Source organism: Populus alba, chromosome 18 (genome assembly GCF_005239225.2).
Source record: "Populus alba chromosome 18, ASM523922v2, whole genome shotgun sequence".
In the NCBI taxonomy this organism is placed as follows: domain Eukaryota; kingdom Viridiplantae; phylum Streptophyta; class Magnoliopsida; order Malpighiales; family Salicaceae; genus Populus; species Populus alba.
In genome coordinates this window covers 2,902,383-2,926,870 of record NC_133301.1, presented here as the reverse complement: position 1 = coordinate 2,926,870, position 24,488 = coordinate 2,902,383, and the positions used below count along the sequence as shown (strand labels likewise).

The 24,488-nt window shown below is 33.2% G+C and overlaps 2 protein-coding genes across 5 annotated transcripts; one reads left to right on the top strand and one right to left on the bottom strand.

The window, feature by feature from the left end:
* Positions 1-1,975: 1,975 nt before the first annotated feature.
* Positions 1,976-11,237, bottom strand: LOC118051072 (uncharacterized). 4 transcript variants are annotated; one of them, XR_012168659.1, is made up of 5 exons: positions 8,016-11,237; positions 5,880-7,637; positions 4,316-4,571; positions 3,024-4,177; positions 1,976-2,423 (listed from the first exon to the last, which is right to left on the bottom strand). XR_012168659.1 is itself a non-coding variant. In XM_073406224.1 (5 exons), the coding sequence occupies exons 2-5, from the start codon at positions 10,605-10,607 to the stop codon at positions 3,600-3,602; spliced, it is 5,184 nt and encodes a 1,727-aa protein (XP_073262325.1). In that variant the 5' UTR covers positions 10,608-10,713; positions 10,830-11,237; the 3' UTR covers positions 2,794-3,599. The 4 variants fall into 4 exon arrangements, 2 of the variants coding, with proteins under 2 accessions (XP_073262325.1, XP_034917498.1); XR_012168658.1 differs by having other exon boundaries at positions 1,976-2,369; XM_073406224.1 differs by lacking the exon at positions 1,976-2,423 and having other exon boundaries at positions 2,794-4,177; positions 8,016-10,713; positions 10,830-11,237.
* A 3,368-nt stretch (positions 11,238-14,605) lies between these two features.
* On the top strand, positions 14,606-17,918 carry LOC118051073 (uncharacterized). The gene is made up of 3 exons (XM_035061608.2): positions 14,606-15,414; positions 16,182-16,437; positions 17,154-17,918. Exons 1-3 carry the CDS (start codon positions 15,079-15,081, stop codon positions 17,531-17,533), a joined length of 972 nt encoding a protein of 323 aa, XP_034917499.1. The 5' UTR covers positions 14,606-15,078; the 3' UTR covers positions 17,534-17,918.
* The last annotated feature ends 6,570 nt before the right edge of the window (positions 17,919-24,488 follow it).

Here is a 24,488-nt window from a genome sequence, read left to right as displayed (position 1 = left end):
TTTTTACTCCATAACCAGACTAATTGAGTTAGAAAACAAATCCCTTAGCACATAACTTTTAAACTTTAATATTAATAAGTTTGTTTGAAAAATGTAGTTGTAATTGATTTTTAAAGTATTTTTTATTTAAAAATATATTAAAATATATATTTTTTATTTTTTTAAAAATTATTTTTAATATCAGTGCATAAAAATGATCTAAAAACACTAAAAAAAATATTAATTTAAAACAAATAAAAAATTTTAAATTTTTTAAAAATACTTTTAAAATACAAAAATAAATTCAATCACTTGTTGTCAATCTATAACAGGCTGATTGAATATTTTAAATTAATTTAAGTTAAAAAAATAAAAAATTAAATTGGTTGGTAGCTCAAGTTGATTTGGTAAAACCAAATCAAAACTTGATGATATTACTTGTTAATTTAAAAAAAAAATTACAAAAAACTTTGTGTTGATATATTTGTTTTAAAAAAAATTATAGTTCATTCGGGTGAATGCAAATTTACCCTACCAACATGTAAACAAGTTCTCGCCCCAAGACAATCCCCTGTGTTTTTATAACTTTGCATGCAATAATTTCTTTTTAGGGGCGTTGTTTGAAGGCGTTGTAAAGAGAAATGCTATAAACAACCCACGTATTCCACCTTAATTCAATTCTCCATGAATACACAAAGTGATTCTACACAAATAAATGCAATCTTATGGTGTTTTATTTCTTTCTCTATTAGCAATTCATTTAATCTAAGGCCTTTGTTGATGAAAAGTAATTTTTTAGAAATTACTTGTAAAACTTTCATGTATTTATTTATTATTAGAAAAGTTGATTAATAAAAAAATTATTTTTCAATCAAAGAAAAACTTGGCTTAGTTTTTTAAAAAGTATTTTTCTTTTGTTTTAGACAAAATAAACTTTTCTAGAAGATGCGAAAAAATAAAAAATATATTATAATTTGTTGGTTATATCAAATTTTGATTGCTATATATTTTATTTCGAGTCTTTTTTTCCTTTTTAATTTTATTTTTTAGAATTTGATTTGATTTAATTTGATTTTTATAAAATTTTGGTTTTCATTCTTTTGATTGTTATTTGCTTTTCTCCTATTATTTTCTTAATTGAAATTTTTTATTTATCAAATTTGATACTTATTTTTTTGATTGCTATTTATTTTATTTGAAATAATTTTTTTAATTTAATTATTTTTTAATTTTTTTATCTGTTTAATTTTTTTATTATTTATTTTATTTAATATAATTTATTAAATTAGATTTTTTAAAAAAATTCATCTAACCTTACACACACACACAGTGTGCTAAAACCACCGCCTTTGTGCGACAACCAGGCTTCCAAATATTCTAACATCCTTGGTTACACCTTGCTTTCCATCTTTTCTTTTTCCTTTCCACCAATATTTTGCTATTCAATTCAATTGCTATTTTAGATGTTTTAGGGTTTTTTTTTTTTTTTTTTTTTTTTTTTTGTGTTAGCACGATCTTGATCTTGCCGCAAACGTTTTGTCACATGATGGTGCGTGGCAGCCGTTGGAATCTGATTTTTAAACTTAAATTGGCAAGGTTGGCAAAGATGGTGAGGTTTCAACACCAGATATTTGTGATGATTTACCGTGGTATTAATCCTTTATGTTTGTTTTCTGGGTTTCGGGTTTTGTTTGCTTAGTTTCAATGGAAGAGAGTGTTTGGGAACGCGGTGCAAACTACATTCCCACAAAATTCAATTTTTTTTTTGTTAAAATTTAATACGATTTGCTAATGTCAAAAATAATTTTTAAAAAATAAAAATATCATTAACATGCATTTCAGCATGAAAAGTTATTTGAAAAGAAACCGTTACCACATTACCAAACACGCTCGAAGACTGGCCGAATTCAGTGGTTGAAGGTACTACGATTCGACTTGCTAGCCAGCCTAAATGCCCCTAATCCGAAAAAGTCAAAATGGAAGCAGAGCTGAGGAATGAAAGCAGGAAAGCAGCCTCAATTGCTGTTCACTCTTAGGGCTAAAATTGAATCAAACACAGTCAACAACAGAGAGTCAAAATTGATCAACCAGACATAACCGCAGGCATGCATAATGCTAACTGATGTTATGGAAGTCGAAGATTTTGAATCAATTACATACTGATCCTGGCATTAAGTGACCATAGACTTGAACGGGTCACAAAGAACTTACATGAAACTGATCCCAGCTTCATATCCATGATATCCATGCATGTTATGGTTTCAGTTCACCCTAGTAGGCATACGAGGCCCCTGCTGCGGGGGAGGGTCCTGGCCGGACTCGTGCCGACATTACATCGCATTGCAGGCACCCTTCCCCTTTACCACAGAGACAATAACAAAATCTGGAATCTGGAATTGTTGAACTTGAGGATTTAGAAGTTGCAACATGGTTCAAATCGTGATCTAAAACAACAAATGACAATCAAAACATATTGACTGGTGAAGACAGAACTTCGAAAATGTGAAAGCAGCAATAAGTGACCGAGCTGCCAAGCATTATCACCCCAACAGACCACCACATACTCAGACAAACACTCCATATCACCATCAGATGTCACAAACACGCAACTACAAAGAAACTCACAATCACTACTCCCCCGACAGAACACTCGTGTCCACCACATTATAAAAATCAAAGTGCACTTGAAACGGGCCTGTACAAGTTTTAACAGTTCAATCACAAATTTGCAACCCATTTTCTGTAAGCTTAGGTCTCTCTGTTAGGTTTTGATTTGGTTTCTTTATATGCCAGAGGTAAAAAGGAAGCATGTGATTAGTGAGAGACCGCAAAGCTGAAGAGCCCATGAACTCTCCGTGATTAATTATTGCTTAAAATAACTAAATATTGACAAGAATATGAAAAGATATCAGAGAGGCAAAGGCCACAAACTTTCCAACTCTCTGGCATCTAACAAAATATTGACAAAGATATGAAACAAGGATCCAGAAACACATTCTAAACCTCTACCGAGTCTCTATGGAAGATTATGAGAGATTACTTACAGAATTTTTTCCTCTTCTATTTTCATGGATAATGTATTCCGCTGGCACATATCTATCTAGTGAATGCTCCAGTGTTGAATCAGATGGGAACTTGTAAGTCGAATCCCGGGGTGTCATATTATTTCGGCCAACTGCTACTTCGATATTCATGGTTAAGGGAGAAAACAAAAAGGAAAAGGAAACAAAGATCTGTACAAAGATCTGCAGCCAAAACTCCAGAAAAACCCCCTTCACAAGCAGGAACTGTGCAGGTGAACCAGTTACCAGGAAAAAAAAAAAAAACGAGTGGGTATAAGACCTGGCAAGTCCTAACCAAAACTGCCAGATTGATGGCAGATTAATGAGGCAGAGGCAAAAAAAAAACAAAAAAAAACCCTTCTCCCTTCTAAATGCCACAGCACCTGTTAGAAACCTGCTGGAAAGGCTAATGACAAAAGGCCACTGCCACGGATGATAGAAACACCAGAGTGTTCCGGCAAGAACAATGTAAAGTCTATAACTGGATTCTTTGGATGCAGACATGCAAGCTAAAGGGGCTGGCAAATTCCTATCATCTCATATATAGTTTTTCTCATTCTACCCATCAACATTCGTGTCCTCGGAAGAAGCTTTGATTGCTTCAGCATTCATTAGAGCAACCACAGCCTTGTGAATTGCAAGATCTGCCCTGTAAAGCAATCTCTGTGCCCTATCTCTCTTGAGCTTAGCCACATTAAGTGCATGCTTAGCCGCACCAGAAGCTTCACGCAACCTGAGCTCATCAAGACCTGAATCATTCAACTGTTCACGGCCATGCCTCGCATATCCATCTGTCCGTTGATGTCGCTGGCTAGGCCAGTCAGAAAACCCCAAATTCCAATGATGAAATCCATTTCTCTGATCCAACATTCTGTGATTATATGAAGTAGCCATCTGAACATCATAGGGAGACACAAAGGTACCAAGTTTCTTTGACTTGGTCCTGCAAAGTTTCTGGAGATTATTCCTATCATAACCATCACCAGTCAGTGAGACATATCCACGGCCATAAGCATCTCGTGGTGAAAACACCCTGGGTGATATCTGAGGCAACGGGGAATCATCAAAAGATTCATTGTTATGTACTGAATATATTGTCTTTTCATCCCCAGAAGCAAAGCCATTTATTCTTCTTCCTATGAAAACAAACGTAATATGATTAAGGTGAAAGTTGAGAAGCATATCAAGGATGGGAAAATGGGGGAAAGGAAAAGAAGAAAGAAAGAAAGAAAAGAAAAGAGGGGTCAAAATCTCAAAGGGTAAAAAACATTTACCATAAGGGTGCAAGCCGTCATGATTTCCTGCTAAGCCATTGCTTTGTCCAGCAACTGAAAATTTTTTATGCGACCTTTGTTTTGATCCCTTGTTAGGCACTTCCAAACCCCTTGGTTTCAAACAGAAAGCATACATGGGTGGCTTGTCAGAAAGTGCAAACTTCTCATGGCATCCATTAGGGATGCCTGTGTTACTTCTTGTCATTGCTTGCTCCCACTCCCTCAATTGCTGCTGATACCTTTCCCAAAGTGGCGGCTGCATATAACCCATAATTGCACATCAAGTTAGACCAAAAACTATGTTAAGAGAAAACAAATCAGCATACAAATGACATATACAGAAACAAAACATATTATTAAGATAAACCAAGTTCGATGAAGTTATATGCTGGAACACAAGATTAGAGAACTGCCTGGTCAAATTAAAGCATAATGATAGATCCTTTATTCCATTAATATAGATATGAATAGTGGTCATGCAACTGATGACAATTGAATAATTCAACAGAAAACTTGTAAGAGAATAAAATCATAAAAAAGCTACATCAGTAAAAACAGTGGCATAGTTTCCCTGCACCCTTCCCTTTGGTTCAACAGAAACCACAGCCTACTCATTGATTTTGCAGACCAAATATCCCAACATAAATCTATAGAAACTGTACTTCGTTCAACAAAACTAGAATATATGTTACTCAAATGACTGCAAAACAAAGAAGTGATATAAAAGAAATTTATTATATTCACGATGGATAGGGAGTCAAAAGAACATCCATAACCAGTGACAACACCTCCAGGTTAATGGAATGGCATCAGCTGGGTGTTTATTTTCCTTTTCTGTTTGGGGGAAGGGGGGTTTGCATTTCTGAGAATCAACAGACATCATTATTATGACCATCGCATCCACCATCAAACATTTTTACCAGTGTGATGGCCAGCAACAGAACAAACAGAAAATACATCCTCGTATATTCTAGAGGATAATTTTGCATAGGTTCTTTAACTATGATGCATTGTTTGCACTAATCTTTTTGAAGTATCCTTTTGAGTAAGAAGTCCATGTGTCGCCATGCCCTGAGACATTGGAGATTGAAATCAAAGTGTTCAAAAATAGCTGTACAATCACTGAAGGATAAAATCACGTCCATTACAATCTCAATTTAAACTTCTTGAAGGACTCCTAAATGTCACATCTACTACATATACCCCAATTAACCTTGACTTATACTGAGACTTCTTGACTGGGATTATTTAATCAACAAACTAGTCCATCTATTCCAATGAGTATTAAACCAACCAACTATAGCTCCAAAGGCTCCTTTTAGAGCAGAGTTGTCTTGCTTCCTACCTTTTAGAACCTTAAAACCATGACTTTTCTTCATGACTCAGTTTATTAAAATATAATCCTTTATTGTTAATAATCTCAAAATCATAACTATTTCATCAAAAACAAATATTTCTACCAAGAAAAATGGCAAATCTCAATAACCTTAAGTTGCACAGAAGACCAAAAATAGCTCAAGCACAATATAATAATGTAAAATAAGCAGAAAATATCAGAAGGTACCTGTAGATGACGGATTAAAGGCATTCTCTTCCTCTGCCTCTTATGCTGCCAATATTCATGGATGGTTTTGATGGCTTCTGTGGGCTCAATTCCAGTCATAAACTCGACCATTTCATTGAATGTAAACTGGTCCCGCTGTTGAGAATATGCAGCCTTCTCAAACCTGTCCATTGCCTTCTCAAACATTTCTTCTGAAATCTGCCATGAACTGCTATTGACTTCTGAAGAACTTTGATTTTTTCGCATCCACTGTTCATCATCACTGTCCATATCATATAACACCCTTGATGGATCCAAAGCCATCTCAACATCTGATTCAAGCTGCCGAAAGTACTTACAACCCCGAAAAAATGGTACTTCTACTCCATTATCATCATTTTCCTCTATCAGGCAAACCCCAGGAATCGGAATGTTTTTAACTGATGCAGCACGTATATTCCGATTATAGCATTCTTCATGCATCTCTTTAAAAAGAGCCCACTGACTCCTATCAGGAAATTCCAGTGTCCAATCTTTCCCTCCTTTCCACATCATAGCATGTGTAAACCGATTTGTTGACCCAGTTTGCAGAAACTGATGTGCCTTGTATGAATACTTTGTAGTTCCAGAAAGCTTAACACCAAGCCTCCACTCATTATGATCAAAAAGCTCTAGTACAACCTGCACCCCACATTCTCTCCATCCTTTATCACCATTTGTAATCAAAACATTTGCATCACATGACAACAACTCTAAGTTTCTTTCAGAACCTCTGGAAATGAATGAAGTCCTCTTCTCAGTGGCTGTCCTGATTCGTTTAGGTGGAAACCCTTTTTGCTGATATCCTTTATTCCTTGGGCTGTAATCAAAACCTCCAAAAGGCAATGCATAAGAAACCTGTGTCCGTGGCTTCTTCGGTCCATTACCAAAATTGTTTTGGAGAAAGTCAGCCCTTCCTTCAGACCATCCAAAAGATGCAAAATTACTTCTATTTCGATGCCAGGTACTTCGGCGAGCAGTAGGGTTTGGACTTGGAATAACACCACCATTCATATTCCAAGACAAATCAGAAGACTGCTGAACGCCTTGTAATTCCTTATTAACATGCTGGTCAAATTGATTAACTGATGGAATATCAACCGTGACACCATTTGAAAGAGCATGTGAACCAGCACCAGTCTCATCTTTGTTAACTGACAGCCTTGACAGCAAGTCACAGGGCTGTGACTCTGAATGGTTGCATTCCAAATTCTGCAACGGGACAATTGCACCACTTCCTGATTCTCCAAGATCTCTGTAGCTAGCAGAAATTTCAACGTTTACATCACCACTTTGGTTTGATAAGGATTTTTTCCAATCCCCGCCACTGCAAATGGAGCCATCAACACTTTGTGACTCTGGTTTGGCACAGGAAATGCATCCATCATAGTCAGCACCCCTTGTCAAAGCCTTGAAATCATTACCGCTTGTGCAATCTAAACATGCTTTGGAACAGTCCTCTATGCTAGTGCAGCTATCAGCCACTAAACCACTGGATTTTTCTGGATGTTCTATTGAATTGTGATCCTCAGTGTTAATATGCATCACACTATGTTCCACAAGCATCTTTAAATGCAAACCAAAAAAATAAGTAGGAGCGGCAGTAAAAGAAAGTGCAAATGAAGGTAAATATCTGTGATTCTTGTCAGACTTGAAAGAAGACTGGCTGCCATTAACACAAGTAGATTCTCTGGTGACCCCCGTGAGGCTAATACTCTGCCTAGATCTCCTATGCAGGACCTGGTTAACATTAAATACCACAGTAGTTAATAACAATCATGAAAAAAATATTGTGTAGCCATTCAGAACTATGGAGCAAAGGACAGCACAGCTGTCCCAAACAAGGGTAACTATGCTGCAGCTATTGGTTTCATCAGTTCAATAATTACAATGATGAAAACATGAATGAAGAAATAATGTAACAGGAAACAAATAAAAGCCACACAATGCATGTGTTAAGATATGGAAACCAGCAGACAGTTATATGGATAAATAGATAAAGAAAGGAGGGAAGAGCATTATGGAAAGGAATTTCTTTTCTAGGGAAAAAACTGGAAGCAAAAATAAAAGCTACAAGTCACCTTCAAAAGCATATTTAACCACATAATGTGAAAGTACCTTATTTAAGGTGGCATCACTGCAGACCAAAGGACTGAAAAGTTGATTATTTCCGCATTGCAATGCCTTAATGTTATCATAAGTGCATTCGGACAGAGATAGTTGTCTATAAGCCAGGCAATGCCTTTTGAGCTTATGGTCCAAGTACTTCCACTTTGAATTCTCCACTTCAGAGAAGTTGTAGAATGAAAAGGCGAAGTGCTTTCTCAGATCTCGAATGCAAGAGAATCTGTACCTGATTGAAGTTATTGGCAGCTGGAAGTCAGCACATTTCCCCTTCTCTCTAGGTTGATGAAATACTGTTAAGACCAGGAATACAAAAGCTACAGCCTGCATCAAGCAACCTTCAAACAAGAGAAACCTCAATCCAACCATATTATCCACAAAAAGCATCTCCAGATGAATTCTTGGCCATTTAGTCATAAGCATACCATACTGAAGCAGTAGCACAGCATGGATCAACCAAACATTTTCAGAGCCAAATGAGTAGTAATTCAAGAAAGAAGGCAATTGGAAGCTTAACTTGAACCTCAACCATCTTGGTTCTGTGGCAGAAATATTTAATCTCAACAACCCTGCATTACCGGTTGACCATAAAGGATCAGAAGAATCCAACCTATTCGAATCCAGGTCACGATCCAATCTTCCAAGAGAAGTATAATGCTCTTGCAAAGCCCAAAAAGCAACAGTAAGAGGCACAAAAGAACTATCAGTTTCAGGTGCACTGGCAGAAACACAAATGCCCTTGGATTCATGACACAACACATTGCTTGTCTTGCGAAACCGCTTCCTGTAATAAACAATAGGGAGCTTGCTATCTTTGGGGAAAACAGGGCTCTCCATCACAGGCAAATCACTCCTTCCATCAGTGGCTACACTGTCTGATGAAGCAGAATTATATGATAACTTGCATTTATCTCTTTTTAGGGAAGACAGTGGTGTCATAGTAGAAGATAGATAGGATGTTTTCTGTTTCTTCAAGGCATGAAGAGGAGACGATTTGACTCTATGAGTAGATCGAGCCAACCATGAGATGATAGGCTCCGACTCCATATATGCCCCTTCATAGCTATCATCCTCTGTCATCAAGTCCCTCTTTTCTTTTCTGGATGTCAGTTTTTCTTTCCACCCATCAGAGCTCTTGTTGCTTGTTATTGATCTTTTCCTTCGCATCTTACCTGGAACTTCACTAGGGAGCAGCAAGAGTTTAAATCTTTCATTTTGGAGATTAATCCATTCCTCATCCCGATCATCATATTTTATGTGATGAAGCTTCCTCTCTTTGTCATAGCCACCAACAAGACCATGATACCATCTCTGGTCCAGAGGCCAAAAGACCTTGATTCCCCGGTTCAACACCCAATGAGCATCCAAGTCCCCAGAGAAAACTTCATAATAATGGCGTCGTTTCCTGGTGCTACCCTTCTCTTTGTTTTGTTTCCTGGGTCGCAATACTCTACCATCGGTATCAACAGATGAAGATTCAGATCCAGAGACATAGCTTGACCCATGAGCAACAAATTCTTGGAAATCATTTTTAGATGGCGAGGCTGAGGCTTTGCTGTTTGAAGAAAAGCCCGTGCAGCTTGGATCGAATCGTGATGATAGCATCATTGCTGCATTCTCTTCAAGATTCTCCTCCTCATCATCATGCAAAACACCACTCATCTTCATAGAAGTATCAACTGTTGGGTCATCCTCCTTGGTTGTTTCCTTATCGAACACCATGTCCTTTTTCCTGCTCCGCTTCCTCAGTGACTTTTTCAAAGATAAATCACCATTGTTATCAACCAAAGGGCCATTGTGAGGCCTTTTTGATGATGAATCTCTTTTTGTTGCAACTGAATGGCCCTCATGCCCATGGCCCTCATGCCCATCGTCCTCCTCCAAATTTCTGCTTGCATTCAGTTCATCATTTCTATTTTCTTTCAAGTCATCAGAACCTTTCTTCTGTTTAGCCTTCAAAGGTTCAACCTGCTTGCCCTTATCTTCAACAGTTAACTTACTAGCCTGATCAACATCATCCACTTCACCACCAGATATCCCCACTGCTTTCAACTCTCGACCATCATTCTCAACCCATTTGCTATCATCTTCACCAGTTGGCTTATCAGCCTGATCGACATTGCCCGCTTCCCTGCCAAACCCTCCTGTCAGCTTGGAGCCTTCACTGCCATTATCCACTTTCCTTCGCCCCACAAAACCCCGTTTCCGCCTAGGGATTTTAACAACCCCACCATCCAGAGGTAAGGAAACACCACTAAATCCATTACTATCAGCCAATCTCTGAATCAACCCAGACTTCGATTCCTTCAAACCTGAACTCAAACTCCTATTATACACTTCCTTTAAACTCTTCCTATAGCTACTGTTAACATTCTTATTCTTAAAACTACTAATAGAAACCTCCTTTCTACTCTTCTTCTTCTCGTGTCCCTTCTCATCATCACCTGCACCACCACCCTTCCGCTTCAAATTATTACTATTTTGATCCCCTTTAGGATTTTTAGATTCATAGAGACTTTTATGATCCAAAGATCTTGAATTTTTAGGAATCTCCACTCCATGAGACTTTCCTACTCTATTTTCCATCAATCCAAACACCAAAACCCAAAACCCCTGATTTTCAAATCCCTATCATGCATTTTCAGATCTGGAAAAACACCAAAACGACACCAAATCACCAAAATTACCCCCCCTAAATTACCAAAATTCACAGATTAACCCACAAATCAAAGCAATCAAGCACTAACCATCACAACCAAACCCTGAATTGACCAAATAACATCAAAAGAGACAAAGTACAAAACGTACCTGGATTGAAATACCTCGAGCATTCGATTTATCGAGAGAAATATGAAGATCGCGTGCATGAAACATGGACCAGAATGTGAATCTATGGATTACGAATTAAAACCCTACAACAATTGTTGATTTTAGCAACTAATTTCCGGTAATTTGAGGAAATGTATTTTTTAACGTGGGAAACGGAGAGGAGCTAGGGTTTCTTTTGGTTTCACGAGAAGAGGGGTTTTGATCGAAAAAATTAACAAAATAAAATTAAAGTAGTTATAAAAATAAAGAAAATATTTCCGGTGCTTTCGGTTATGCTACGTGGAAAACCATAAACCGTCAGATATTAAACTGGTGGGGTGGGTTATTTATCCACCGTCAGATTAATAAATAAAATCAAGAATTTTGGTAGAATGGAGGAATACGATCAAGGTGCCTATAAGTTTCGTGACACGTGGAGATGTGGGATTAAAAATTGGTTAGAGAGATGAGTGGTAGTTATGCGACTCGATTTTTGCTAAATTTGTGTATTTCGTAAGGGAAAATTAAAAGTACTGGTTTTCTTTTCTTTTTTGCGTTTGGATAATTGGTCCTGATGATTCAAGCAATATCGAGAATGCCACCGGGCTTTTAATTTCTGAGGCGCCATAAAGGGAAACTGAAGAGCTAACGCGACGGAGAAAATTGGTAGAGATGTACTCGCTTTAAGGGAGTGAATCGTGGATTTGAGTGAGGAAGTGTTGCTCACGTGAGCTTGAAGCGATGATTGGATAGAGTAGATTAACAATGGTAGAAACTGGAAGAGACAGCGAACTGCAGAGTGCAGAGGATTATTAGAATTTGGTATTGATGGTTTTAAAGTATTTTTTATTTTGAAATAAATTAAAATAGTATTTTTTTGAGTTTTAAAATTTTATTTTTGATATTAATATATTAAAAAATTTATAATAAAAAATATTAATTATAAAAAAAATTAAAATTTTGGCAAATACACAATCAGTCGCATTGCCGAACGGGTTCTTACAAGATTATGAATGTAAAACTCAACTCGAGGTAAACTCAGGTCACGAATTAGAAAGGTTAACATAGGTTAACTCAACAAAAAAATATTATTTTTTTGAAGAAAAATATTCAAGAAATTCTTTATTAATCAAATATTAAAAAATAAAACTGAAAAAAAACACAATCATATAAAAGGATTAAAAAACAGTAATTAAAAGAACGAATATCAAAATTAAAATACAAATTAACTTTTATATTTGATTCGATGATTAAATTGAAAAGAAGATCGATTTAGAAAAAAAAACCCAAAAAATCAAAAGAATAACTATCAAAATTGACATGAAAAATAAAATAAAAATTGATTGCATGGTAGAATTGTAAAGAATAATGACTTTTCCAAAACAAGTCAAGAAAAAAAAAATAGAAATCAAAACAACAATGATCAAATTAGAAAACATGATATCATCAATTTAGATTGGATGATGAATTTTAAAACCAATAAAACTTTTACAAAAAAATCAAAAAAAAAATAGAAATTAAAAAATAATGATCAAATTATAAAATATTATATTCGGTAAATTGGGATTGAAGTATGCAATAGAAAACAATAAAACTTCTACAAAAAGGCCCATAAAATAAATTAGAAAACAAAGAATAATGATTGAAGTTGAAATATCAATAATAAAGTAGGTCAAATTGTAATTTTCAAGGGCGGAGATAAAAAATAAGAAAAAAAAATGTCTATAAGTAACAAACCAGACTATTAACACTGACACGCATTGCTCTAAATGGAAGAGGATATGACAATGTTTCTAACAATATTGTGGAAGGGCAATTTTTGATACCGGAAGACTTTGCACACTTCACAAAGAGTGCTTGGACACTTCCCATAAGCCTTCTAATGTTATATACGCACTTATCCTTTTTTATCTAGTCAAATATCAAATTGTGTTAGCTGATTTAACAAAAAAAAAAAAAACATTGAGCAAAGATGAAAAACCCTTTGACTCTAATTATAAATTTTTGCTTTTAATGATATTTTGGTAATTTTCACTATGTTTTTTATTTTTTACATGGTCAATATATCGAATTATTCATTAAGTGACATTAAAATAACAAAAAAAACCATAGTGAAAATACAAAATGCCCCTTGAAGCCACTTTCATTTTTTGCAAGGGCATTTTATTTATTTTATTTTATAATTAGAATGAAAAAAAAAACTTATTTACTCCTGGTTATTTTGATAATGACTAATAAGCCTTGATTTTTTTTTTTTTAATATCCTTGAAAACTAATATTAAAGTTTTTGGATGGAGAGACCTAGACCTATTATTATGTTGTTTCAATAAATAGTATAAATAAATCTACAGTTATAATATTCCCAAAGTTCAATTAGTTTTTTGAGTATGCTTATAAACATGGTTGTGATTGCTTTTCAAAATATTTTTTTATTCTAGAATATATTAAAATAATATATTATTTTATTTTTTAAAAATTATTTTTGATATCAGTACATCAAAAATATATTAATTTAAAATAAAAAAAAATTTAATTTTTTTTTAAAATACTTTAAAAACATAATGCCAAACAGTTATCTTACAAAATAGCAAAGGACTTTCCATGGTTAGCATGATGTGAACACAAGCAAAAACACAAAAAAAAAAATAATTAACTTTAAAAAATTTGGGAATGATAGATGATCTTTAGGTATTTTTTTTAAAATTATTTTTAAAGTATTTTTATTTAGAAAAATCTTAAAATATTTTTTTATTATTTTTTTTAAATTTATTTTTAACATGGTTTAAAAATATAAAAATCTAATTGAAAATAAAAAAATTCTAAATTTTTTAAAATTAAAATTGAAACACCATAACAAATACCTTTCGTAATCTAAAAAAGAAAGTTTAAGGATGCCAATTAAGGAGATTTGATTGATCGGTAAAAAAACTATCATGGTGGGGCGAAGATAAAGGGGCAAGTGGGTTGGCTCCTAATTTTTTAAAAAAATCTTGAAGGATAATATACATATTTTACATCCGTTGCCTAAAAAAAATAAAAATAAAATTTTAATCCTTTTAAAAAACTATCATAGTTTTAATCTTTCTATGGAAATATTATAATTTTTTTTAGAGATAATTATTTTTTATTTAATTCGATTTTTATCAAAAAAAAATTAATCAAACTGAAATTTTTTAAAAAAAAAAACCAAAACCAGCTTCAAACCGACCAGTTTTTGGTTCAGTTTTTTAGAACAAAAATCAGCTTGACTTAGTTTTTAGTTGGTTCTATTTTTTTGATTTGGCTTGATTTTTTTTCGGTTTGAGTTTGGATTGGTTCGGTTTTTATTTTTTATTTTAGACTTATAAAATCAAAACAGAACTGAATTAGTCAATTTTTTAAAAAAAAATTATTAGTTTTTTTCACGGTTCAATTTTTTCAATAATTTTTTTAAATTTTTTTTAATTAATTTTTCAGTTTTTTTCTCACTGCGGATCCTTTTCCTTATCATGAACAATCTTCAACCCCTTTTTATTTTTTACATGATTTTGGGACAATTGACTGATTGCTCATAAACCACTATCAACGAAAAATTACAGAAATATAAAAAAAAGGCATAAAAATTCTGTTATATTTTTCGTAAATTGCAAATCCTTAGCACGACGCCGTTTCTAGCAACTACTAACCGTAAATAAAAGATTTTAATAAGGGCAAGCGTTCAATAAAAAAACGAACCCTATAAATTTCACTCTCTCTCGCATTTCTTCCACCCTCTTATTACGTTATCCAATAATACCACAACAACAAGCAAGCCCTACAGCTTCGCTCTCTCCATCTGTCCCCCCCCCCCCCCTCTATCTCTCTTTTTATCTGTTAAAAAAGAAAAGAAAAGAAAATAAAAACATCCATTAAAACCCTAATTTTCCCAGTCACCGCCGCTCATCACCCACCATCGCCGTCTTTCATCGGAACTTAATCTCTCCCAATTACCACAAAAAACCCTCATTTTTGTATAGAAATCATCGAGAAGCTCTAGAAGTTAAATTTCATCGATTTGATTCTTAATCGATTCGTCAAGAAATACAAAATTACCACTTAATAATCTTGTTTACTAGAATTTTAATTCATATTTTTAATCGTAATTTCTCTGATCTTCGTTTCTTGAAATCCTAGGAACTTCTTGTTGTTTGTCGATAAGATTTTCCACAAATTCCGAATTTAGTCCCTGAGATTTCCTCGAAATTACAGTTTTGTCTCTAAGTTGGTAATCATGGCGGGTGGAGGAAGCAGGAGAGATGAGGGATCGTTGGTGATTAACAACACGAACGTGTTTGCTGCGCTTGAGACGTTGAGGAAGAAGAAGAAATCTGATAAGGAGCGTGGGGGTTCCAAGAGTGGAAAAGGGGGTTCTAAGAGTGGGAAAGAGCAGCAGTCGAAGGAGCCTGAGCCGGAAGTTTTTTGGGCTCCGGCGAAACTTACTGCTAAATCCTGGGCTGATGTTGATGATGAAGATGACGATGATTATTATGCAACGACGGCTCCGCCTCCTTCTGTCTGGGGGTCCTCGCAGCAGCAGAAGAGTGAGGAGAAATCTGCCCATGTAGAGGTGAGAGGATGATTTGAACGATTAGAGTATATATAAGTGTGCGTATTTATAGAAACGGATTCAAGAGTTCTTCAAAGTTGATGTATGATTATTATGGCGTGGATGACGATTTTATTATGTTTTGGAGTTTGATGTTTGACTGGCATATGCTATATGTGATTGATTGATGTGTTATATTGTTAGGTATAAGTATTTTTTTTGTTAATCCAATCAGATTTGCCATACTTGTTTGTGTCTGCCTGTTTTAGTTTCATGTGCAATGCTCAAGGTTTTTGTTTTTGCATCTTTTTAATAATTGGATTTTTGGTGCTGTCCTATTATATACTGTGATTACATGGTGATACATATGGACTGTTATGATTGCCTTTCCAAATTGGTGGTATGCTATTTCACTATTTTTATCCTTGAAATGAATAGAAAAGGTACATCTACAGAGAAAACAATAAGCTGTGCATCATTATATCCTAAATACAAGCTCAACCTGAGGCCAAAGAGAAGTTCTGGATGATTATAGGAAGGCTCAATTATTGTGACAGCACATTATTGTCATAAAAGATTTTGATTTTGTGCTTCTATAACCGTGAATAGTTATTATGACACATTTGTTTCCTACTCGCTTCATGCATGTACTATTTTTGTGTTAGAGGCTTAATATTTATTTGTCTTTCACTACCCCATGCAGACAGATAGAACTTTGAAATGGTTGATAAAGACTTTATTGTTCATTGGCATTCACTGATTGCTCTCTTTTTTCTGTGGGGTTGCAGGAAAGTGAGAGTGAAGAAGATATTTTGGATGAAGGTGATGATGATGTAGAGGAAGAAAATGACCATGAACCAGAGGCTCCGGCGCAACCTGAGCCAGTGGTGAAGAAGGTCCTGGAAGTTCCTGTGCTGCCTAAGGAGACAGAAAGACAACTTTCAAAGAAGGAAAGAAAGAAGAAGGAACTTGAAGAGCTAGAGGCCCTTCTTGCTGATTTTGGAGTTGCTCAAAAAGATAGCAATGGCCAAGATGAGTCTCGTGGTAATTCCAGTTATATGATAAAAGCTCGAAAGTATCTGCTGTGCTTTCTAATTTTTGCTCTTAAAATTGACCCAAATTATGGATAAGTGTAATTGGCACAGTTTAAAATCTGTCAATGCATCATATTTGTTTTAGATAAGTTTTTATTAACAATGACCTGGATGAGTACATGGCTAGTGCCAATGAAACATCATCCAGGGTCTCTGATTGTTTGCAACTAAAAAATGTTTCTTAAATACTATCTTGTTGTTTGAGCATTATACTTTGTTCATTCATTGATAATCTTCATTACTTAACAATGCATATTGAAATTGTAACTTGGATAATTGGATCATATTTGTTATAGGCGAGTCAAAATGTATATTCTAACCATTTTGTGCATCATCAGGTTATTTGCAAATTAGTAGATAATCTGTGTGCACATTCACCTGTTTTGTGCATCATCATGTTAGTTGCAATTTAGCAGATAATGTGCGTGTGTGTGTGCATCGACCTGTTTCTATGTCCCATGACTCCGAAGTGTTTCATAATTTCTCTTTTGCACCTTACTGGTATAGAAAGGGGTATTTTTCTTGTTTTGTTCAGTTTTTGCTTGGACAGTGGAAGTGTAAAGTGCAGTTGTTCCCTATTATTTTTTTAGCCAAGCGTTTAGCTTTAGATATGCATCTGGTGGTGAATCTCTTCTGAGCCAGAGTTTTTTTGACTTGCGACTGCAGAGGCTGCACAGGAGAAGAAAGATGGGGAGACTAATGAAGAGGGAGATAAGAAGGAAAATGTCGCCGGGGAGTCCAAAAGTGCTAAGAAGAAGAAAAAGAAGGAAAAGTCAGCAAAGGAGCCCCAAGATCATCCCGCCAGTTCAGAAGCTGATAACGGGCCAGAAGAAGCTGCTAGAGCGGAACAGGCTGAGGAGGATGCTTCTGCTGTTGACGTGAAAGAACGACTAAAGAGGATGGCATCTGCAAAGAAGAAGAAGTCTAGTAAAGAGATGGATGGTGCTGCAAAAGCCGCTGCTCAAGAGGCTGCTGCAAGAAGTGCAAGGCTGGCCGCAGCCAAGAAGAAAGAGAAGAATCATTACAATCAGCAGCCAGTACGGTAAAAGGCCCTTTTCATTTGGCACACATGTATGAACATGTGTTTCTTGTTGTTCATATACCAATGCAGAATAAACAGTGGGCTCTTGGCTCTGGCTTCATGAAAGATGACGTTCTAGTTGTATTGCTGTCGACTGAAAAAAAAAAAAAAAAAAAAAAAGTTTCCCCTTTGGCGTTTTGGATCTTATCTTTGGTCGGTTGTCATGGAAAACATAGTTTTGGCAGTTTTGTTAATTGCAATTCTTCCCAGGACAGTAGTTGAACTTGAATTCTGTGTAATGATGTAGCCCTTTGAACCTCAAGTCTTTTCCTTTTAATGGATGAGCGCTAAGTGAACCTCTTACAGTTTATTTAAAAATATATGTTGGAAAGAGCAATTGAAGGTTTTAAGCTGGTGAGACAAACTTGATAGCGCTTGTAAGTTGCTTTAGGTCCTGTCGTTTACTTAGATAACGTGACTCTTTGTGATCACATTTTTGCTTCCTTCTTTTGGGTTATGTATCATGTATATGCATTTGTCAAAGCTTAAAAGGCTGGACTCAGGTTTCCGATGGAAGGTCTGCCAAAATGTGTTGGACTGTGTGGCTAATCTCATTTGAAGTTGGTTGGAAAGAGAGCATTAATTTTTTTTTTAAAAAAAAAACACTAAAACATGAAGGGTTTTCACTGCTTTTGAGTGAAATCACTGCTCAGTGATTTTATGGTTTTGCTTCTCTATTAAGAGAACTTAATACTAGCTATTGGAGTATATAGGATTTTTAACATAAGCCAAAAAAACATTAAAACTTGTGTCAAGGGTAATTTCACAAAGGTTATTTTTCCAGATGCAGTATGATATTTGATCCAATATATATATATAAAAAAATAGGGAAATAGCTAAAATATTTTTAAAAACAAAAGTTTTTAAGGTAGTGTTAAGGGGTTTATTTGTCTTTATGTAATTTTTTTTTTTGTTATTTGGTATGTTGGGAGTGCTTGGAAGGTATTTGCGCTCTTTGAGCAATGTCTTGCAATGTTAAAAAATATCCTTTTATAATATCGTTGGAAGTGCTGTTGCGTTTTTTTTTTAGTGGCAAAAAATAAAAAAATAATGGTAAAAAAGCCTAGGTATGCAAGGTTGGCTTGGGTGACCTAGCGTATTTATGCTTAGAAAAGCCGAGGCCTGTGGCCTTCTCACGCACTTGAGTTAACTTTATTTTTTTACTATACAGAGGGTGGTTTGTCCCTAATTTTTTTGAAAAAAATTATGTAATTATGACAAACAAACTAGTCTCACGTGACTAAAAGGTTGGCGGAAATTCAAGCGAAGGGTTTTTTATCCAATAAACTCGATTTCAACCTATTTTTCACCTAAAACACCTAAAAACCACCATATACATCTTGACAAACCTATCCATGACCCTAAATCACTCAAAAAACAAATAGAAATCTACTTAAAACCAAAACACTTTCCAAGCTTAAATTTACCATCTCAAGTAAGGTGAAGAACAAAAAAGACCTAGGATAAACTTCTCTCGTCGAATATAACCTACTGACATCAAAATTAACATTTTTCGTAGCCAAAACGATGTCAATCAAGGCTTTTTCTTTCTATCACTAGAATTTAGCCAGTTTGTCTCTTATCTCTCAACTCAGGATTAAAAAAATAAGAAAAATAAAATCTTGTACCAAAATTATTTTTTAAAAAATCAAGGAACTTAAAGGTTTAAATTTGAAAAGTAGGAGGACCTAAGTGAATATTTTGACCCAAATTACAAAACAAACAGTATTTTCTGTCTTTTTCATTCCGACCCTTTTTCTTTCAATCTTGCCCTTCCTCGATAAATTTGAAGCATTGGCCTTCAATTTGCTATAAAAGGAAAATATTGTCCAAAAATAAAAGTTCAATGACTAAAATGAAAAAAAAAAAAAACAACGAAGTATGAGAGCATGTCCATCGTTTTTGTTTACAGTACTTTCCCACAACATTTAATGTTTCTTATAATTATAATAATGTGTTTTGGAAAGAAAAAGACCACAGAAAATCATTTAATGATAATTTATTTCTTGATTTATTTTATTTTTTAATTTAGTCCCTCATTGTTTTTAGTTTTTATACAAGATTGGTCCTCATTGGTTTTATTGCTATTTTAAAAAAAAAAAAATAGATGACTAGGAGTTTTGCTTTGGGGTTTTTTCATGTTTGTCTTTTATAGAGTAATCAACTCAAGTCTATTTTTTAGGTTTATTTTTTTAATTTTATTCTTCGACATTAGGTTATTTGGCCTTGAATTTCATAAATTTTTATGTTTTTTTTTTCTATAAGATTATTTAAATTTTATATTTCGAGTAATGACTTAGTCGAATTAACTTGAATTAACTTTTAAAAAAATTATATTAAAACAAAATCAACCTAATCCGTGGCGTAACGTTAGTCACTTATCTGGTGAAATATAATTTTGCACGTCTGTATCTTAATGCAACAATTTGGACATGCGATATCCTCCTGAGCTTTTGGATGTCTCTAATCCAGCGAGTAAAGTGAACCAAATTTTCTAAGACTCTGTTTGTTTACGTGGTTGCGTCCACATTTAGTTGCGTTCACAATTAACAATGTGTTTGATTAACAACGGGCCACACTTTTTGATGCATGGGTCCCACATAAATATGCATTCCAAACACAGGAATGCAGAAGCAAGTCTGTCTTGCTTTTAATGTGGTTACTGATTAGGAAACGTGGAAAATAGAGAATGAGAATAAAGAAAGAGAAGCTTGAATGCAGAGATTCCAGATTAGTTGATGTCATTATTTTCTTATGATATTTTTATATTAAATAAGTATATTACTATTTTAGAAAAAATTATGATAGCTTTGGAAAAGAGATATATTTCTCGTATAAAATTTATTTAAAAAATTAATTTATTTTGTGTATTATTTATAATATTTTTTAATTTTTTAATTCATCTCCAAAAAAATACTTAGAGAATAAATAAATAATTTGTAAAATAAAAAGGTATTAATAATTAATTAGTTTTATTATATATATATATATATATATATATATATAAAATAATCGATTTTGGATTATATGTGTGGACCTAACACTTTGATTTATGTTTTGAAATTAGGCGGTAAAATACTTTATATAAAGTATTATTTATTTCATGATATAATAGGAATAATTAATTCTACAATATTTAAATTTAAAACCATCAATATTAATATATATTTTTTAAAATTATTTTATAACCTTAATTTCAAAAGCATTCTTAACTAAACACATTAAACTACTTTTTATTTAACCTCAATTTCAACCACAATTTTAACCAAACACCTATTTTTTCAAACCAACCTCAACTAAAAGTACTTTTTATAAAACAATTTTTTTTAAACCACAACCATAACCGCTACCGCAATACCAAACACACTCTAAAAAAAAAGAATTGTCTGATCATATAGTAGAACTTGGTCTAACTATTTCTCTTAAACACATTTCCTTCTTCAATTATCGTCTTCTTTTTAGGCTATCGTAAACTCACACATGTATTTAATTAAATAAATTGAAAACTATTTATACCAATAAATATAAAAAAAGTGCTAACACGTCTACGTGGCTTGTTTTACCGCAAGTTGAATAATTTTTTTTCTAAAGCAAAAAATTTGAAAAGTTGATGCTTATATATAATGAAATAAAGTGAGGATCATATGCATTAATAAATACAAAAAAGAGTTATCGCAACACTACATGTAGGATCTCAAGTTAATTTTAACGTAGTAGGAAAATTGAATAATGTTATAAGGCATTTTACTTTATCATAAATCTCTTAATTGAGAAACATAAAGACATTGTTTACACTAAACAAAACATATCATAGAATCTACGAACTGATAAACTGAGAAAGAAATGTTAATACTAATCAAATTCTAAAATAAAAAAGATAATCATTCATGTAAAAGTAAAAGATAGATAAGTATGATATTTAACCCAAAAATTTCCCTTTAATGCACATGTTTTTTTTTTTCTTTTTATATAAAATGCACATTGTTTTTACCAAGTACATATAATTTTTATTTTTATAAACACATAATGAAAATAAACTTTATTTATATAGAACATAAAAAAATTATAGATGAGTTAGAATAATCTCTTTGAATCATTAAATACATACAAAATAATTAAAAAAACAATTGCTATATTAAAAAATGCTAAATAAAAAATCTAAAAAAATAGAGAGAAAGGGTGTTATTTTAGATATAAATTATATAAAAAAAACAAATATAAAAATGTGTCAATTAAAAAAATTAGAAAAGAAAGAGGTCATGCGTTGTTTAGTTAGGCACACGTGATTAACTCATTTTCAAAAGGGTTTGTGTTCGGGGTCTTTGTTTTTTTTTTTTTTTGCTCAGGGGACCTTAATATGTGTCACTTGTTTGTTCCCAAAATTTGGCCAAGATGATGATTGGAAAATTAAGGTTTTTATTTTCTTGACCTAAATTTGAACTGATTTATTTTTACCAAAACACTTATAAAACTTTATATATACCTTGATAAACTCATATATGACCTCAAATAATTTAAAAAACCACTTCATAAACCCAAAATCAATATAAAATAATAAAAAAATTCGAGCTTAAATTTACCATTATAGGCGATGAAAGGGCAAGATGACACCTAAGTGGGACTCTTCTTATTGAATGGAATCCATTGATGTCAAGATCAACCTTTTTCATGTTCTAAATTGATGTCAACTAATACTTTTTTTCTATCACTGGAAATATGATGACTTTCTTTTCCTCTCTCAAACCAATAACTAAAAATAAAAATAAAAATAAAAAAGTTTTAGACCTAAATTGAAATCTAAACAAACAAAGTGATCGAAAAAAAATTGGATAGTATAAGGGCTGAGCTGAGCTTATTTTACAAACTTTGAGGCGCCACCTATTTTTGTTGTCCTTTTCAATTTGGCCCTTTATATTTTAAATTTGATATTCCATAATAATTTAACTTAAATTAGTGACACAACCAAAAAATTGATGTCTTTTCTCAAGTACAGGAGTGTCAAAGTAATAAATAACCCGTCAAGACCGGGGTCGAACCACATAGAGGTTAATTGTATAAATTATAAATAACAAGACAACAACAACAACAACAACAACAGTAGTAGTAGTAGTAGTAGTAGTAAAGAAGAAGATGAAGAAATTAATGAGAACTTTGAGATAAAAGATTAATGTAAGGATTAAACAATGATAAAAACAAATGTCAAGGTTAGAGGAGGTTCCAATCAGATGATTTCTCATTAATAGCTCATTATAAATTATTAACATGATCATATTAATTATCTTATTTACATAATACCAAACTTTTAAATATTGTCAGGAATTCATGATATTAACTGATGTTAACAACAAATTAAGTTCCTTTCATAGCCCAAGTGTAGGTAATACCATACGGTTGGGCTATGAGAGTGCCAAACATTTGTTGTACCAAGTATTATACAACACAAATCTAGATTAACCATTTAACAAGCAAGGTATTAAGAATTAGTAAGATAAAAAGATAAGACATGTTAATATTAAACATTAAGGTCCATGTTGAGTTTACACCATACTTGTTTTTACATCATTAATGTAACCTTTTCACCTTGACATAATAAACTTAGCTAAACATAATAAAGAAGAGAAACATAAATAAACAAAACAAGAACATAAATAAGATACAAGTTAATTAAGGAAATGAAAAGTATAAACAAGATATTAATGAAAGCAAAACTTAAGAATTACAAAAAAATATAAAGAGAGAAATAAAGAGCATGAACTTGATTTGAACAATCAAACCCCCAAATGCATATCAAATGCCTCTTTTTATAGGCCAAAATTCAGAATTATTGATTTGATGACTAATTGTTGAGTGGGTGGCTAACTTTTGACTTGGTGAAAATCCTTATCTTCTTGTCTGAATAAAACAAAAATGCTAATATCCGAACTGGGTCCACTGGAAAACATGAAAGTTGTAGGAAATTGACTCAGCTTTCCAGAAAAAAAATAGAGGTCATTTGGACTTCTAAAATTCTAGATATGGGCCAAACACTGAACAGTGTTCGGGTTGCAGGACAGATTCAGACTTCTCCGTTGTTGCTATAATTTGGACTTGAAAACGGCTTTCTTAGATCTTGATGAAAACATGAAAGTTGTAGGCCTATGTCTTACTGAATCTGTGTAAAAATTGAAGGTCATTTGGACATTTAGAACTCGAGATATGACCCAATTACCGAACAGTGTTCCAGTTTGGACTGCACCAACATCTCTTTTCTAAGTTTCACGCTCTCTTTATCTTCACAAATTTCAGTAGTTGAATTCATCAATTAATCCTTTGATTTATGTGATAGGCTTGCATTTAAGATGAACATTTACCATATATTAGGGCATTTTATAGTATTAGACTTGTTATTATAAAACATGCTTTAATTAAGGAGTTATTGATACTTTAAGTGAAAAATGATGATATAAAACCTTGATAAATATGCACTTTTAAGTACTAATGAATTAACAATAGTTTTTTTTTTTAAACTAAATTGAAAAAAGAAGAAGAAATAGGAATGAAAATAAAATAACATTAAGTGCATAGTCAATCTGTAGTGCATTAAATGTGTATTTGAGAATAAGATGTTGTGAGGTGAGATTGAGTTTTTTTTACGGACATAATTTCCTTAAAGCATTAACTACGACTCACTAAAAGCTAAGATACATGTTTTTTATTACTTTTTTTTTTTTGATAAATCCTAAAAAAAAAAAAACCCTTCACTACACCTCAATGATAAACATACCTTGAATGGGTATTCATACTACAACTCCATAGCAATTTTCTACAAGGAAAATTCCACAACTTTTATATTTTTCTTTAATTTAACGTCTTAGTCAACGCATCAATTATTATTTCTTGTGGGCTCATTGAAACAATCAGCATCAATCAAGAAAAAATTA

Excerpts from the sequence above, each read along its gene's own strand:
- LOC118051072 (XM_073406224.1), bottom strand. The coding sequence starts at position 10,607 with ATGGAAAATAGAGTAGGAAAGTCTCATGGAGTGGAGATTCCTAAAAAT. Across the intron at positions 7,638-8,015 it reads GTGATGCCACCTTAAATAAG|GTCCTGCATAGGAGATCTAG; the intron begins GTACTTTCACAT and ends AATGTTAACCAG. Across the intron at positions 4,572-5,879 it reads CTTTAATCCGTCATCTACAG|CCGCCACTTTGGGAAAGGTA; the intron begins GTACCTTCTGAT and ends GGTTATATGCAG.
- LOC118051073 (XM_035061608.2), top strand. The coding sequence starts at position 15,079 with ATGGCGGGTGGAGGAAGCAGGAGAGATGAGGGATCGTTGGTGATTAAC. Across the intron at positions 15,415-16,181 it reads AGAAATCTGCCCATGTAGAG|GAAAGTGAGAGTGAAGAAGA; the intron begins GTGAGAGGATGA and ends GTGGGGTTGCAG. Across the intron at positions 16,438-17,153 it reads TGGCCAAGATGAGTCTCGTG|AGGCTGCACAGGAGAAGAAA; the intron begins GTAATTCCAGTT and ends TTGCGACTGCAG.